The 17,122-nt window shown below is 31.4% G+C and overlaps 2 protein-coding genes across 5 annotated transcripts; one reads left to right on the top strand and one right to left on the bottom strand.

The window, feature by feature from the left end:
• Nucleotides 1-546: 546 nt before the first annotated feature.
• On the bottom strand, nucleotides 547-13,729 carry LOC123710924 (golgin subfamily A member 1). 3 transcript variants are annotated; one of them, XM_045663244.1, is made up of 14 exons: nucleotides 13,556-13,729; nucleotides 13,340-13,485; nucleotides 13,198-13,248; nucleotides 12,925-13,096; nucleotides 12,465-12,622; nucleotides 11,362-11,524; nucleotides 11,045-11,193; nucleotides 10,332-10,478; nucleotides 9,315-9,392; nucleotides 6,542-6,765; nucleotides 5,371-5,527; nucleotides 4,431-4,586; nucleotides 3,034-3,146; nucleotides 547-2,498 (listed from the first exon to the last, which is right to left on the bottom strand). In XM_045663244.1, exons 2-14 carry the CDS (start codon nucleotides 13,454-13,456, stop codon nucleotides 2,324-2,326), a joined length of 1,860 nt encoding a protein of 619 aa, XP_045519200.1. In that variant the 5' UTR covers nucleotides 13,457-13,485; nucleotides 13,556-13,729; the 3' UTR covers nucleotides 547-2,323. The 3 variants fall into 3 exon arrangements, with proteins under 3 accessions (XP_045519200.1, XP_045519199.1, XP_045519201.1); XM_045663243.1 differs by having other exon boundaries at nucleotides 13,560-13,729; XM_045663245.1 differs by lacking the exon at nucleotides 9,315-9,392 and having other exon boundaries at nucleotides 13,560-13,729.
• A 1,257-nt stretch (nucleotides 13,730-14,986) lies between these two features.
• Nucleotides 14,987-17,067, top strand: LOC123710912 (U-scoloptoxin(05)-Sm1a). Of its 2 annotated transcripts, XM_045663218.1 has the most exons (4): nucleotides 14,987-15,523; nucleotides 15,787-15,942; nucleotides 16,039-16,179; nucleotides 16,607-17,067. In XM_045663218.1, the coding sequence occupies exons 1-4, from the start codon at nucleotides 15,472-15,474 to the stop codon at nucleotides 16,804-16,806; spliced, it is 549 nt and encodes a 182-aa protein (XP_045519174.1). In that variant the 5' UTR covers nucleotides 14,987-15,471; the 3' UTR covers nucleotides 16,807-17,067. The 2 variants fall into 2 exon arrangements, with proteins under 2 accessions (XP_045519174.1, XP_045519173.1); XM_045663217.1 differs by lacking the exon at nucleotides 16,039-16,179 and having other exon boundaries at nucleotides 15,011-15,523; nucleotides 16,607-17,060.
• Nucleotides 17,068-17,122: the final 55 nt, after the last annotated feature.

The following is a 17,122-nucleotide window of genomic DNA, read 5'->3' as shown; positions in this document are numbered from 1 at the left end:
AACTATCAATATTATATTATATATTTTCCAAAGTTTAATGAAAAACAACAAGTCCAATGGAAGAGTGTAGTGATAATAATTATGTGAATTTGACTTAAGCAATTTCATTTTAAAGGAAATATATTTTATGTCATATGTTTCTGCCAAATAATGACTGTCGTAAGCATTAGTCAGCCAGTTTATTAAATGTAGTAACAAATACTACGGCTAAATATATTTGAGGCCGTTAGTTAAACGGCGTTGATTAGTGAAAAGGCCTGGCTGTTAATTGAACGGCTTATTAAGCTAGATAGCTGCATACATATATTCTAAGTATTTGATCTCAGAAATCCCCTTGAAAGTATTACTTAAAGGGGAAGGTTGTGTAACCTTTGTAAAGGTGATGGAATAGTTTAATTGCCATTCCATTAAGGACTTAAAATGTATTGCATATATTTGGATACTTATTTACAGTCATAACTGACTATACTTCATAAAAAAATGAAAACAGCTTACAAGGTACCTTTAATTAAAATAATTAACGTTTACGTTAAATAAAACACGTTCAAAGTGATATTCGTTTATTGATATTGACTACGTAATAAATGTATATAAAATTAAAAACACTAAAATTTCTAGAACAAAACAATAAAATAAACGACTAGACATACTGCAAAATTTCCAACAGATCTAAGCATTTCTTACAAATATTATAACAATGATATTTCATTCACTTACAACTAAGTCCGTTAAAGTTAAATTACTTAACATGCCTCGGTTCTCCTAAGTTAACTTCGATGCAAGTGCAATGACCTCAATTGCCGTTATTTATAGACAAATATGCAAACAGTATTTTTTGCTTGACACATGAAAAACGTGACTTTTCTATTTCCCAACTCGTACGAGTAATTGTTAATTGTACATAGAAAGGAAAATGGCGCACAGCCGGGATTTGAACGCATGACCTCAAGGTTAAGGGCAAGCATACACCAGTAGACCATACAAAGATGAAGGTCCCATTTAGCCTATCGGCCTATCGGCAGTGTTAATCATTTCTATTTTATGTGTACTACATTGTGTTAATAATCTTATGTACATTTAAAAATATTCACAAAATTATATTAATATTTTTCATTTTAATCCGAAATAACCAGACCAACAGAACAATTTGTCCTCAGTGATCTTATAAAGCATTGTCTTAATACGATTTTCTGAAATAAAGTTTTAAACCATTTCATGAACATAAATAAAATAAAAAATGTTGTAAATAAATGCCTTAAAAATAATCTTCAGTATTAAGCTACAAAAATATCATTTACAAACTAATATTCGATCTAAACAATACTATCTGACTATCAAAAGATTTGGTTTAATTTAAAATATTTTTTGTAACCAATTTGTTTTAAAAATTTGGCCTTTTCGTTCTAATACTATTTAATGTTTTTCTTTATGACTCTTGCGTAATTGCAACTAAGCGTGTCAAAACATTCCATACGTTTTTACCATTGTTTTTTTAAACTTTCTAATATGGAATTGGAATTCCTTTTTTAAAATCAACAAATGCGAAACAGCTCCAGAGTAATCACATATGAGATTATTCGTTTAAACTTTCAAAAATGGAATCCTTGTTCTTTTTTAAATCAGCAAATTTAAAACAGGATCTAGGTATTGGCCACATGTTCTTGATTTAAACTTTTAAAAATGGAATTCCAAATGTTATTTATTTTTTAAGTATGTAATCCAAATGACATCTACGTTTCACATGTTTGTAATATTTGTTCCTCTGAAAACTTATGTACAACAATATAATATATGCTTAACAAAATCAGGTAATCTATTAACATAATTGACACTGCAATCAAAAATATACCGTAAGTCAATAAAATAACGTTTCATTTTCAACGGAATGCTTTACGGAACTTGTACTTTGAAATTGAAAACTGTCCTATATATATATATATATATATAATTATGCAGCTTTCGACAGAAATATGGACATATTCAAAATGGAATGCCTAAAAATTATAAAAAATCTGTACAATATAGACGAGATAACGCCACACAGATAATAAAACCAAAATTCCATTTTATTTATGGTTTCAAAAGTTTATTATCGCTAACGACACGAGCTTTAAAATTGTATAGTTATCATAGGTTTTGTCTGGAATTTCTGTCTATTCAGCTCTCCGTGGCCATAATTTAAAAAAAGAAAGCACTGACTCGTTCAAATAGAATTCGGTGCAAAAGTTTACAGTAACTACATTGTACTAAAACCAATTTCTTAGTTTCCGACTACAAATAATTCCTGTCGATCACAATTTCTACATAACAGAAACTATACAATTCACGTGTTAAGGGCAGGAAACCAGGTAGAAATACCAGATCGGGCGGGTAAGGCCGCCCTCAACAGAGCCTCTTCGTGTGCCGATAATCGTAACAGCACTGACAGAGCACGAGTCAACTGTCGAGCTTCTAACTCACGCGCAGTCAAAAATCGTAGCACTACGTGTTTTAAATACCTGTAAACGATAAAAACATTTTAATTGCAATTTAATCATTTTTGTATTTAAAATACTGCTCTCTTGTTATTAAATTTGACAGAAAGAGACAAACTACTTTGGTTCAAAGTGCATTTCGATTTCAATATAGTGTCCATTCCCATTCAGTTTAAATTTAACTAAATGTTCAGTTCAGCTGTGAACGTCGATGTAAAACGGGTGGAATTTCGTATTCGAACAATTCCTCCGAACGCGGAGAGTGTGGTTGTGGTTAATTGGAGATTTGGAGATGTGGAGATTGTGGTTAATGCAGTAGTAGATGCAATGCCAAGGGAATCAAGCCGATCCAGTGACTCGTCGTAAGGGATGCGAAGCGCTCTTCGTTAAATACGGTCAAGAATGAGCTGGAATTTGGGAGCTCCAGAGGTGAGAACTCCTTAGGGGCTTATTTCTTACCGCGAGACTTACCGTCGTTGGATATGCCAATTTCCAGTATTCCGATGCTGGGTGAGGTTTTAATGAAAGTGTTTTCAAATGTGTTTGTTTTAGTACTCACCGTCTACTTATATCCTGTTCTTCAGCCGTGGTGAGATCCGACTTGCTACTTTGCAATTCACGCTGAAGGGTTTTCTTCATATCCGATATTCTATTATCTAAAGTTTTTATTTTCTGAAAACCACATATAATGTTATTTTACTTTAAAAATGTGTGCGTGTACTAGTGTAAACACGTAAGAAGTGAAATGTCTTTACGACATTATTTTTCAAAATATGATCTACTATATGCAACTTTACAGAAATTAGTTAAATACAATAAAATAAGTTAAAGTTTAACAAAAGGCTTCTTATCATAGACATGAATACAAATCATACAATTATTTCATTTTACCTTATTACTACTAAGATTATTACAGAATTTAATTAATTGTAATAGAATTATTACTATCATTGTTATCGTTATTATATATTTTTGTTATTAATGGCTTCGAATCTCTTCGAATCAACCGTGGTAGGGACAAGAAAAAGATGTCACGTAACGGGAAAATGTGACGCGTAACTGAAAAATGTGACGGTATTTTTTTCCAACGCCGATAAAGAAGTTAAAAAAACGAATCACCGGTTTACTGGGGTAACTATTCCAATTGTACGATTAAGTCGAATTTAAATATTGACAGTTATAGCAAGAACGGGTTGACTAATAATTTGTATGAAAAATTCTAGCCACAAGCGAGACCTATTAGCAATATTTTTTCATAATAACTTTTCTCGTGCCTGGAGTTTATGAACTTAGATATGCGTGATTAAAAATTCACAAAAATTTAATAATAATAAAAAGACTGAATTAATTTATACGAGACAATGAATATATATTGATATGTAAATAATTGATTGTGTTAAAAACATAGTACATATGTAAGTTAGACAACACATACTGATAACGTAAAAATATTTAAAATATAAAAATGTTTCGTCATCATTTCCCAAAAATAGGTAGTGTGCCAAGTATTGACACGTGTGGACTTTTTTGGTGTCTCATCTTTACGAGCGAGTGTTAAACGTGCACATATAAACGGTATCGATCCTACGACCTCAGGAATTAGAGGCTGACGCTGAAGCAATTAGACTAACACTATTTATATAAAATTAAAATACTTTTTAAGTTCAATCTATTTTTAAAATAATTAATAAGTAATTAAATATGATAATAAAAAAAAATCTGTGACGCTATAAACTTTTTAGGTCTGGGCCTCAGATTTCTGTATCTATCTTTCATGATTTGCCAGCCTCCTGTGCCTGACGCCTGACACGCCATCGACTTTTTTTAGGTCTAAGGCAAGCCGGTTTCCCCGCGATGTTTTACTTTACCCTTATAAAGATTTATTTATTTTATTTTCTCCCATATAACATTTACAACAATAAATTAGATTACTAATAATAAATTTTGTATTGTTACCTTATTTCTATCACAGATTTCAGCTTCTAAGTCTTGAATTGTTTTCTTAAATGCGACCTCAGTTTCAGTGAATATTTTTATTCGCTGTCTGAGTTCCTCATTTTCTTTATTTATCGCCTCTTCATTTTCCTTTATTAGCATACACGACGCTTGATTCTGTAAACAGTATTCTTTAATCATTTACATCAGAATGGTTATATGAACCAACTAAAACGGTTGATTACACGACTCTACAAAATAATCAAGTTTAAAGTTAGTTCTGCATAAAAAAAATTTTTTTTTGGTTCTTATACTTTTGATTTCAATGAATTAAAATATATTTAAAAGGCTTTTACGTTCACAAAAAGCCGCGAAATGGCACTTAAGTGATAAACAACAATCAATCTTAAAAATTAAGCCCACAGTTTTGGAAAAATATCATCAATCGGTGTCCAAATTCATGTCGTATTTTTTCCCTAAAATATCTAAATTTTAAATCAGACTTAATATCATTCAAATCTGTCTGCTTTTGACCACTAAAGCAGGATCTGTTATTTTATTGTATTTTTCTATGACCTTTTAATTTTGACCCATTACGATTTTAACGATTACATTTTTTGGAAGAATTTAGATTCGCAAGGTTTATTATTAAATGTCAATGTTAGACATATGGTATTAGACTTTTCTTTGATATTTAAGTCTTCTATAAAACTGTAGTACATCACTATGCTCTATTGTCAATAGTTTTCGCAGGGTGCACGGTGAAGAGATTTTTATTTATATTTTCTACATTTTCACAGTTTTCATTCAGATCTTTATTTAAATAATATATAGGATTATCATAAGGATAATGTAGGATTCTAATGGTGTAAGAACGTTTCCAATAGCTACAGTAGTTTTTTAGACATAACAAACAATATAAGAGTGTAGATATAGACGACGTTGAATTCCAAAAACAAACCTCTTTGTGTTGCGATATAATTCCCTCTAGCTCTGTAATTTTTGATTTCAAGTCTGTTGTCTCTGACTCCAGAAATCGGACATTGCACAGGCTCTTCTCAACGTTTTGCGATATATGAGCATTTCGCAATAGTGCTTCATCTTTCTCTCGCCTTTCCCTTAAAACGTATATATATACGTTAGTCTTTAAAGCTTTTTTTAAAAATATTTGTTATTTTATGCTTTATTAAAAGTTTGTTGTATGTACAAAAAATATAAACAAATCGTGACTTTCACCATTATAATGCTGGAAACAGAACTAATCTAAGCGTACGACTAACCGGGCGATACCGACAACAACCGACAAAAAAAATTGTCGACACGAACTGTCATTTTCATACAAGTTTTTGACTTTCTACATACACTACTGTTAATACATATAACTAAGCCCCCAGAAGATAAACATTCTATGGAAAAAAAATAAACTCCCAGGCGAAATTAGAGAGTTATCACTGAATAAATTCAAAACTCTCGTTAAACGTAAATTAATCAATAAAGTTTTTTTTTAAATTTAACGATTATTTAAATGATCCTAATCCTCAAAACTTGACTATTAAAAAGAGTAGCGGAGTTTCTTGCCCGCTCTACGCCCTTGACTTGCAAACTAGTAGTAAATTTAAATTTAGAATCAATTTAACATATTTTCTGTTGACGTTCATAAGTGTACTTGGAATGTATATGAATAAAGTTATTTTGAGTTTGAGTTCACTATTAATGATATTTACAATTGTTTTTAATTTTTAATGAATGCTATTTTACTTTTATAATTACTCTTTCATACTATAAATCGATTAAATGAATTTGGAGTATAATCGAATTTATTCCAAGTTCACAGTACAAATTGACTCAGTTATAAATGCACTAAAAAACAACCAGTAGTCTCAAATACCTATATTTTCTCATATTTTTTTTCTAAAAGGCAAGTAGGTGATCACCCTTTCATGCCTTATACACACCGAAACCTTATCAGTCTAAGGCAAGCCGGTTTCATGCGGTGCATGCGTTTAGAAAAAGTCTTAGGTCCATATTCCATATTTTAAGTGACGTTCTAGAACACGGGCCTAAGCGCACAAGGGGGGATCAATAGTCCTATCTTAGATTTCTAATTAAGGAACCAGGTCATCCATACTCACTTATCAAACTTCCGCTGTATATCAATATAGTCATGTTGCATATCTGTCATCACCGAATTGAGGTTATTCAACTCTTCTTTATGCTCATCGCAAATTTTACGTGACTCCTCAAGTTTCTCTCTCAACATCGTGACCATCTCTCTACTGTCTTCCAACATTTCAGACAATTCTTTGTTTTCAGCTGTTAACTCTTGTATTTGAGCCTCTAATTCCATTGTTTTATCCTAAAATACGTCACAATTTATATAACCTGCTATTTATACATAGCTACAAAAATATAGACTAAACAAATTCTAACTTCAATGTTCTAATTTTGAAATTTAAAGCTGTTCTGATGTTAGAAATGAGGAGGAATTTACATTGTAACTAAAAATATTTGAATCCTGTGTATAATTTTGTTTTGAATTACTCACGTGAATAACGTTTATATTGTCTCCTATTAACTAACTGGCGTTATAAAAATTTTAATTAAACCGTCTCTGAACAAAGGACAAATAAAAAAAACATCTACAAAACAAAATTTATTAACTATAAGCACAAACTCACAAAGAAATAGTTCTGATCACAATAATAAGTGTTTTCACGTGATGCATGTGTACTTTAAATTATCTCTGAAGCTATCTGATGATAACCGATAAATTATCATCATCCATTAAGCGTGCTACCGTATGTACACTAGACATTTTTTTAAATAAAAGTTTATGCCATAATAGTGAATATATGCGTTTTATACAAGCTATAAGGCAAGTTATCTTAGATTTCTATATATTCGTGAAATGGGCTATTTGACAAATAAAACATAAGAAAACTGTTATTGTCAACTGTATAAAACATGGCTTTAAAAAGTGTTATGTAAATAATCATTCATTTATAAAACATCCATAATCAAAAATATTTAATTTTATACATCAGTCACGTGCCACAAAACCGTCACAAGTCAAATCGTATATCGAATGACGTAGCACTGTAGACAATATATCTTCGCCTGTCTAATCGTAATACTACCGTAAAGTTAAATTTCGTCGGCGACTGATCGGCATGTGTATTTGTGAAATTTAGAAATGACAATTGACTTTTAAAATCCTTGACGTTTACGTGTTTATTGTCATGATATGTCATTGACTAGTGCGACGCCATCTTGCCTTCGTTTTGGCGGTTTTTTTTTAATATTATGAATGTATAATTTGTATTTTTAAACCCAATACCAATAAAAACGATTCCATAGGATTCATTAGGAGTTACTAATGAATAATCTAAAATGTCAAATAGCCCATTGTGTACGCAATTGAAGACGTTAGCAATTTTATGGTAGGCAAATAAAATTATGAATGTCGAATTTAAATTCGTATAGACGTTAAAATTGAGAGATCTTATTGCTTACAGGCAAGATTTAATACAGTGCCATCAAACAGTGCCCTGGTGCAACACTACAATTAAAATAATAATAATAATAATAATAAAATTATTAACTATTGTACATAAGTAACAAATAAAACGAAATACACTCGTGGTAGAATTTCAACGTCATAGAGCTCATAATCATTATATATATTGATATACTAGCTGCCCGATTCAACAACCTTTGGATTTAACATATTAAAAGAAACATAATTTTTAACTGGTTTTTAGGTTTTTCTGACACTTTAAGGAATAAATAAAAAAATACTATAATTATAATGAAATTTTGCAATTCATTTTTATTTAAATAAGAAGATATTTAAGAAATGGAAGGCATAGAAAAAAATATATGTTTATTTTGTTGTTGTAATTACTATTTATACATCTTTACATTACATAACAGGAAAATTATATTTTTTGGGAGGCAACAGCCGGCCTTATCCCTAACAATCGATATTTTGCTAATAATGGTCAAGTGCAACATAATAACTGAATTAACAAAAATAAAAATTAAGCTTATATTAAGATTAACACAATTAATAAAAATACTATTTAAGGACTTTTAAATGGGTCAGATAAATAGTACCACGAGCACTTCAGACTAGATCTATTAATGTAATAAACTACAATAATAATTATAAAATTTAATAAATAAAGTAAACAATAAAAAATATAAACAATGTATAAAAAAGGTATAACTAAAATATGATTGGAACGTATACGTGATATCGAATTATGGTACGACTAATACGATTAATTAAGTACGCCTAATAAATTAATAATACGTCACCATTATTAAAATCAGGTGCTAATTCTGATGTAAAGGAACGTTTACCAATGAATATTAATATATATTAAATAATATTTTAAACTTCGACTACATGCGGAAAATAACTTCAATGTGATATATATCGATAATATAAGCATGGTTTATAAAATGGCCAGTTAAATTAACTTACGCGTTAACACAAAAAGAAACGAAAATTTTAATGTAACTGTAATCTGGTATTGTAAAGGAATTAAATATTTTGATCTGTGATGTGTCAGCTGTCATCACAAAAAAAATATTTTAACAAACCTTTACCAATATGGCCGAACCTTGAATAAAATGTCATTAAACATTGACAATTCAATGTTTAAACATTTATTTAAGTAACAATTTCATGACCCAGCCTTTACATATCTCCATAACACATTTACATTTCGCTTCTAAATTATTGTCAAAAATGTATAAAAATATGTTTAAAGTAATTGATCTAATAAAGCAGATTTTTATGGATACCAATTTAAGTCCATCAGAATTAGCACTTCTTTTAAACTATACGATTATCGTATAGGTCGTACGACGTTAAATGCTGTAGAGGCTTTGACTCACGGTAGCCCCGCTTGCTGCATTGCGCAGTGTCTTCACTTCCATGGCCAATGAATGCACCTCGCCGTTCAAACGCACCACCTGATTACGCCAAGATATGTCTAGCGGAGTTATTTCGGGGAGCGTGCAATAACTTTAAATGTATTTCGTGAAAATATGCATATATTTTTGACCTAAGTTATGCTCCACAGAACATTTAAGGAATATAGGATACACAAAAATGTGTAGGATACAGAATTTTTGTACACAAATGCATTGTGTTTTTGTATCTTTAACCTTACTTTGCGTATTAAATAAATATGCAATTTTCATTTATGCGCTCTTTATGTAAATTTTTGGAGTCTTTGAATTTGTGTTGTATCTGATATTTCATGAAAGAGTACACACGTAATAAAGAATTCGTTTGTTCAAGTGAATTTTCCTGATTTATAGCCTTCGTTAGTCACAGAATTTTACGCAAATAATCGTAAAATGTAAAGCATTGTTTCGGTGACAAAAAGTGTCACAATGAATTTTGAGTATTAGCAAAGGTCAAATTAGAAATTAATAACCTTGATGTACAAAACAGTTTAGTGACACAAACATAAAGTTTTAATAGAGTTCCTAAGTTTAATGGACAATTTTTTTTCACGCACACATTTGTCTGTTTTAGTAAATTATAACAAAACTTTACTGAGTAAATACATATTAAATCAAAAATGCATTAACGACCTTCAAGTATTGATATTTCAGTTTTAAATTGTGAACTGACTTGATTCTATAATATATAAAATATTAAAAAAATAAATGAAATTTACATTTTATGTTAGTAAACACATTAACGGACCAAAACTTGACGTTTATTTACAAGTATGTTACGTCATGGAAACTGATGCGACGCCATATTGAAAATAGAAGGGTTTTGGCGGGTTCTAAAAATTATGAATGTTTAATTTTTGTTAAAAATTACTATTCCAGTCTACTTGACAATTTACTTGAAGATCATGTAAGACATTTAATATGGTAAATACAAAAGCTTACCTTAGCTTCACTATTGGCCAAGTTTTGTCTTGCTTTCTCAAGCTCAGCGGATAATTCTAGAAGATTTTCCTGAATATCTCTTTTCTCGTTCTCTACTCTTCTTCTTTCTGCGCCTTCTTCTCCCGCTTGGCGAGACAGACGCGCCACCTATACATATGTATAATGCATAAAATTAACTCAAATTATGTATGGAATAATGGAATTATTTTACAGAAAATCGAACCCCCATATTAACATGGGTTTAGTGCATCACCAACAAGTCGCATAAGTTACTTAACCTGCATACTTATGTATTTTAACAAAATGATAATGCTCTACAATGTAAGTAAAACTTCTCCTTCAAAATTGCTATAAGTATTACAAAAAATTCTGTAAATGTCTTCGTGGTAAATTTCACAAATTAACTTTAATTATAACTGTTAAGAGCAGTGTTGGCCTAGTGGCTTCAGCGTACGACTCTCATCCCTGAGGTCGTAGGTTCGATCCCCGGCCGTACACCAACGGACTTTGTTTCTATGTGCGCATTTAATATTGGCTCGAACGGTGAAGGAAAACATTGTGATGAAATCGGCGAGTGTCAGGCACAGAAGGCTGATCACCAACTTGCCCATTAGATTAACAAATGATCGTGAAACAGAGACAGAAATCTGAGGCCCAGACCTAAAAAGGTTGTAGCGCCATTGATTTATTTATTTTACAACTGTTAATTGTACCTGAGTCTCAAGCGATGCAATCTGTGCACTCCAAGAGGTTTTAACATCAGCGAGGACCATTTTGGCTTCCTGCAGCTGACGGGTTACCACCGCTTTCTCACGACACACACGGTCATAGTCACCACAACCCGTTAATTGCATTTCTTTATCTGTTCAAAGAATGGTCACAATCACACAATAGATCGGACATTTTGTTGGGTTTTAGTACTAGAACAATTGCTTGGTATATTATACAAGTGTTTAATATTCAACTCCTTTAATACAAACAACCAAATTTCATCAACTCATTTCGGGTTTATAAGTCGAAAAATTATTACCATCATCGTGAACATGGTGTAAGGGATGCGTTGTGGGTAACGCGGCTCTCAGGACTTGTAATTCATCAGCCAGATCTCTCGTTCGAGCGTCTGCAGCGCTTAACGCGGCTGTGAGTTCTGCGCGTTCACGTGTCCAAGCTCGCCGAGATTCCTCTAACTCTTCCTATTAAATATTTCATATTAGAGACTATATTAATAAACAAACAAATACCGAATATCTAATAATACCTTACATATATCATTAGCACAAAATGTCATATTATAAATGATTGATTGATTAATGTCAATATTAAGAACTTAATAAAAAGATATGATAATGCAATTTGTATATTGCCGTAAATAAAGACAAGTTACACAGTTTTATTTACATTATTTCAAGGAACAATATAACTCATAATTTCTGCTGCTTTCAATGTGAAAGTACCTAACTAGAAACAGTTACATTTAGAGTTAGATTAAAATATTTCATAATTTCTTGCATCTAACAAGTGCTAACGATGCCAAACATTCTATCTAGAGCTAAGAGTATGTTAATAAAGAGCACTGGACTATCAATTAAATACAAAATTCGCATTTAAAAAAATCGCATTTACTTAATATAATTTGTATTTGTGAAGTTAATAATTATAATAATATATAGCCTTTTATTCAGATCGACTTAGGAACACACATAAGCATAGTTCATTGTATTAAACTAGGTATTAGAAGGCAAAGGCCTCCTTCAATCTTTTCCAATCATCTCTTTCTTGGGCCAATCTGTTCCACATCACTACTGCCATCCATTGTTAGCGGGTAGTGGTCCATCCATTGTTTTCCTTCCTTGTCTATTTTTGGTTGGTGGGTTGCTCAAGGAACGAGAAAAGAGACTCATCTTCTCCCATGGAGACTGCTGTCCAGATTGGGAGTTTGACGTTGATTTTAGGCTGTTGTTGTTAATGAGTCTATAGGTCCATAATAAATTACTTTATCAATGTCAAAAACCAAATGTATGTAACTAGATTTTGATACACATAATTATTTATTATTAAACACACTACGCCCAATAATATGTACACTTATGATTAAATAAGGTTTGAATAAATATAGAGTAGCAAATATCTTACATTAAGTGTATCGAGGCGATCTTGTGCATTTTCTGCAGCTGCTAATCTTGCTTTAAGGTCATTAAGATGTCTCTGAGATTGGTCTCTTTCTAGCACAGCCTTAGCTGCCTCTGCCTGTGCTGTGCGAGCCACCATTTGGGCTGCCGATGCTTCTTCACCTAAATCAATATTTTATCATAAATTAAGACTTATGTATGAAAAATAGTTTTTAATATTATGTTTTGCTACAACTCTATATGGTACTTGAGTAAACAATAGATCTGCCTCATTGATCATTTTTTCTATTTCTATACAAGTAGCTGATCAAACTTCTGTGCTTGGTATGCAACTTTAATGCAAAACATGCAAACTTAAATGTTAATTTAGAATCAATTCAACATCTTTTCATTTAACATACATAAGTGTACCTAAATGAATAAAGTTATTTTAAGTCTTATTTCAATTAATTGAATGTTCATACCTTGTACTGATGCAAGGGACAGTTTCAATTCCTCAATTTTATGCTCCCAGAACAGGTCTCTATCTCTTAATTTCTCTTCAAGTTGTGTGGTGTACTGCTGATGAAGAGCTACTTGGTCTACTTGACCTCCAGTTCTATCATTTAAGTATGTTTGTAGTTGAGGTGATATTGACTGTAACAACAAAGTTAATATTGTATACAATATAATGTCATAGTAGAAAACTGGCTTCAGCCTTGTTTTTTTTTTTCTTTCCTTTTTAGAACTTTACTTACATCAGATGTTGTGTCACCTTGCCCACCAGAACTTGAAGGGCTTGTTGTGGACTGCAATTTGAGAATATAGATTTATAATAATAATATATAGTAAACTCTCCGGCCTTTACACAGTGTCTATGACTTCATTAATATAACATACCGAATCATCACGTAAAGATAATCTTCCCAAGAAAGCTCCACTTCTCCAACTACTGGTCAACTTGCTAATATCACTTCCAGTTTCTTCTTTAATTTTGCTTTTCAGACTTGCAAACATTATGATTATATATTTTAGCAAAATATAGCCTAGAAAGAAAACAATCAGATATAACCAACTATAATATTTCTACCATAATTTATATTGAAATTTACATACTTACACTAAAATAAAGGTAATTATATCTTGATAAAAAACATTTCGTTTACAATATTTAACAAAATTTAAGTTTGGGTAACTTCTTTATACTAATTAATACAGCGTAGATCTAATTAGAATTTGCACATAAACACGAAACTTTAGCAAAAATTTATGAATTAAAAATAGAATATCGCAAAAATCTATTATTTTCTAAGAAATAAAATAGATAGAAATATAAGATTGGACATTGAAAATTGTTTTCTGCTTTTTGACATTCGTCTGACACTGGTAAGTCATAATTCATATATCAAATGTCAATTTCCCATGCCAAGTTCACTTATTGATGTTGCAAACCGATCGTTCGTGTGCATGCGTCTAGTTGAATTTCAGATCATATCAAATTATTATTTATTATTAATGGAACTTATTGTAATATAATGAACGTCAGCAAAAAACTTATTGTATGTGGTTTCTAGTTCTCCATTTACCAAATAGACCAAAAACCTCGAATAGGAAAATAGAAGGCATTTATAATGCAAAAAAATCTATATTAAATCAGCAATATATACTAGAGATTTTACTGTTTACATTCTCAAGTGCAAAAAGCAAAGAGTCATCGACGAATACCATTTCGCGAATATTTTTTTATCAGAAATGGTCATTTATACAGATGGGAATTAAAGAAGGCCAATGAAAGGCTCCTTGCGGTACAATCCATCACAAATTGTTCAAATTATATTGATATTTTGAATTCCACCAAACCACCACAGCCGTGGCCCACCATCGAAGATAATTTTTATGATAATTTAGAGTAAGCTCGCGCTCTGTCATTAAAATAGGCGTAAAAATAGATTTTTTCTTTAGCTCCAGGACTGATTTCATTAAATCGAATCGTATTGTTACAATAAATACACAGACAATAAAACCAATATTGACATATATTACATGTATCTATTTTGATATATAACTTGACTTAATGTCCTATAACCCCTAGGTGGGGCAGAGGGCGTCCACAGTGAGTCTCCATCGCGTTCGGTCTTGAGCCTCGTGTTTCACCTCGCTCCAAGTCTTTCCGGCTCTCTTTGCCTCGTCCGCAACTGTTCGGCGCCAGGTTTGTTTGGGACGGCCACGCTTCCACTTTCCTTGCGGATTCCAATCAAGCGCCTGCTTGGGAATATGATTGAGATCCCTTCGGAGTGTATGGCCTATCCAATTCCATTTGCGTCGCTTGATCTGCTGGCTGATAGGGGTTTCTCGACAGCGCTCCCAAAGTTGCTCGTAAGAGATCTTTTCAGGCCAGTAGATGTTCAGAATACGGCGAAGACAGCGGTTAACGAAGACTTGGAGTCGGTGCGAGATGTGTTTGGTGACCTTCCATGTTTCACACCCATAGAGCAGCACAGATTTGACGTTGGATCCGAATATTTTAACCTTGATTCCACACGTCAACATCCGTGACTGCCATATTTCGATATATAAGAAAAGGCATAATGATAATTTAAGCATAAAGTCCTGAAAGGGATATAATTTTTTTTAAACGTGTTGGATTACGTTGTTACGATTAACTTAAATAAGATCGAGTTTAAATTGATTGTTGCGTATAGCTGTTGTTTTTTATCCGCAGTCAATTCAAATATCTACAAAATAACCGTTTATGGTAAAGGTGAATGATCTGTGGCTTTATATTCAGAAATGCATTCCACTATTGAACACCATAACAAGTCTTAAAAATTGTGTTGAAAACTGTTAACTGAACTGAAAACTTTCAATTTTAATTATCAAATTATATTAATATTTCATTTATAATCACCAAGATAACTTTTAAAGAAACACTTAAAATACTATTTCGAATTCTTCGTTTTAACGTTTTTTTTTTCTTGACCGAGGCAGTGATCGATTTGTAACTTATTAAAAAACATTCCAAAAAACTAAAAATGAGTTCACAGTTCTTGGTTTATTTATTTATTATTGGAACAATTAAGTCAGGTAATTTTATTCAAGTTGTAAAGTAGATTGAGTTTTGAAAATATCTTATTAAAGTTGTTAAGAGAAAATCGCCGCAATTTATTTAATATAAGCGCAGTTTTATTAATTAAATTTCATAACGTTAATAATTGTGCATGAAATCACTTGTTGGCTGGTTGCAGACTTGCGTTGTGACAGAATGCCCCAACCTCCATTTCGATAACTCCAAACTTTAACCAACAAATATGATTGACGTCAGTAATTATTGTTTCATTTATTTCTAGTGTTTTCGATAAACTGCTACCAATGTTCTGGAACAGATTCCGATAACCCATTTGAATGTAATGAATATTTAGACTCTGAAACAGGACTAGAACCAACAGATTGCTCATTAATCCATGATGCTCAGTACTGTATCAAACATATAGGCAGATTTGAAGGTACAACCATGTCTTGAGGATATGGTGTACTAACCAAACTAACAACTATTAACTTGCTTATTTAGTTAATTACTAATTATTAACACCAATTAACAGGAAGTACAATAGAATGTTACCAATGTAACTCAACATCCGATATGGAATGTGGTGATGGTCTTATGAACTTGGATGGAGGCATTTTAAAAGCCATATCATGTGATCAGGTGTACAATGCTCAGTATTGCATCAAAGAAATAGGTTCAACTAATGATTTTTAAATATTTTGAATGCACAATTTTACTTTGCACATTGAGCTTTATACAGTAGGTAAGAAAGTTTAAAGAGGGTTTGAAGATTCACTGTCACACATAATTCTAGATTAAGCTAAAATTAAATCTTTTGCATGAATTTATAGGTTGAACTCTGCACTTGAGAATACAGTATCTCTCTTCCAACCCTAGAGACACACAATGAAACAGCTTTCTCTGCATTAAAGCGTGTAATTGTGTACGTTAGAAATGTTATTTGTAAAATCTTACAAAATCAACATGAGTTTCACTTCCTATATTATGTTCCATTACCAGCATGTAGTTGTTGTTAATTTATTATCTGATGATATAAATACCCAAATAAATGACTTCTTTTTAATTTTATGTATGTAGTGAATATTACAATTAAATTTCAGGTGGTATTGGGACAAAAAGATATTGTTCATCTTTGGATTTAGGTAATCAGTGTAAATACGTACAGCAGCCTGGGGATAAGCTCGAGTACAGAACTTGCATCCACACTTGTACGACTGATGGATGTAATTCTACTGGGAGTTTGAAAATATCAGCTATGCTATTAAGCATATCTTTAGTTTTATTTAAAATTATTTCTTAAGTGCTATCAGGTTATAACTAATATTTTTACTGTTTAAGTACTACAGCATTAATTTTAGTAAAATCCAGTTACCTGATACTGTTTAAAACAAATGTTTTACTATATACTTTTGTTATTGTGAATAGCTTAATTATATTTTTAATGAATTGAGACAACAGTAACTATTCCGTCCATGAATAATATTTTTTCAAACCTATATTTGAATCTCTTTTTAATTCTCATTTGACATGGTGATTTGTGTTACTCTTTTTACAAGTAAACTTCCGAAAATAATATGTATTTTATTTTGCATTCTGTTTAGAAATTGTTCCAGAGG

This window comes from Pieris brassicae, chromosome 6 (genome assembly GCF_905147105.1).
Source record: "Pieris brassicae chromosome 6, ilPieBrab1.1, whole genome shotgun sequence".
NCBI classification, from domain to species: Eukaryota; Metazoa; Arthropoda; class Insecta; order Lepidoptera; family Pieridae; genus Pieris; species Pieris brassicae.
Note: the sequence above shows the minus strand (reverse complement) of the source record. Positions and strands in the feature narration are given on the sequence as shown.

Bases quoted from the DNA above. Each gene is read 5' to 3' on its own strand.
- LOC123710924 (XM_045663244.1), bottom strand. From the start codon at position 13,456: ATGTTTGCAAGTCTGAAAAGCAAAATTAAAGAAGAAACTGGAAGTGAT. The intron at 4,587-5,370 runs GTTTGTTTTTGG...TACTGTTTACAG, and splicing joins TTATATCGCAACACAAAGAG to AATCAAGCGTCGTGTATGCT. The intron at 2,499-3,033 runs GTGAGTACTAAA...TATCGTTTACAG, and splicing joins GAACAGGATATAAGTAGACG to GTATTTAAAACACGTAGTGC.
- LOC123710912 (XM_045663218.1), top strand. From the start codon at position 15,472: ATGAGTTCACAGTTCTTGGTTTATTTATTTATTATTGGAACAATTAAG. The intron at 15,524-15,786 runs GTAATTTTATTC...ATTTATTTCTAG, and splicing joins TATTGGAACAATTAAGTCAG to TGTTTTCGATAAACTGCTAC. The intron at 16,180-16,606 runs GTTCAACTAATG...ATTAAATTTCAG, and splicing joins GTATTGCATCAAAGAAATAG to GTGGTATTGGGACAAAAAGA.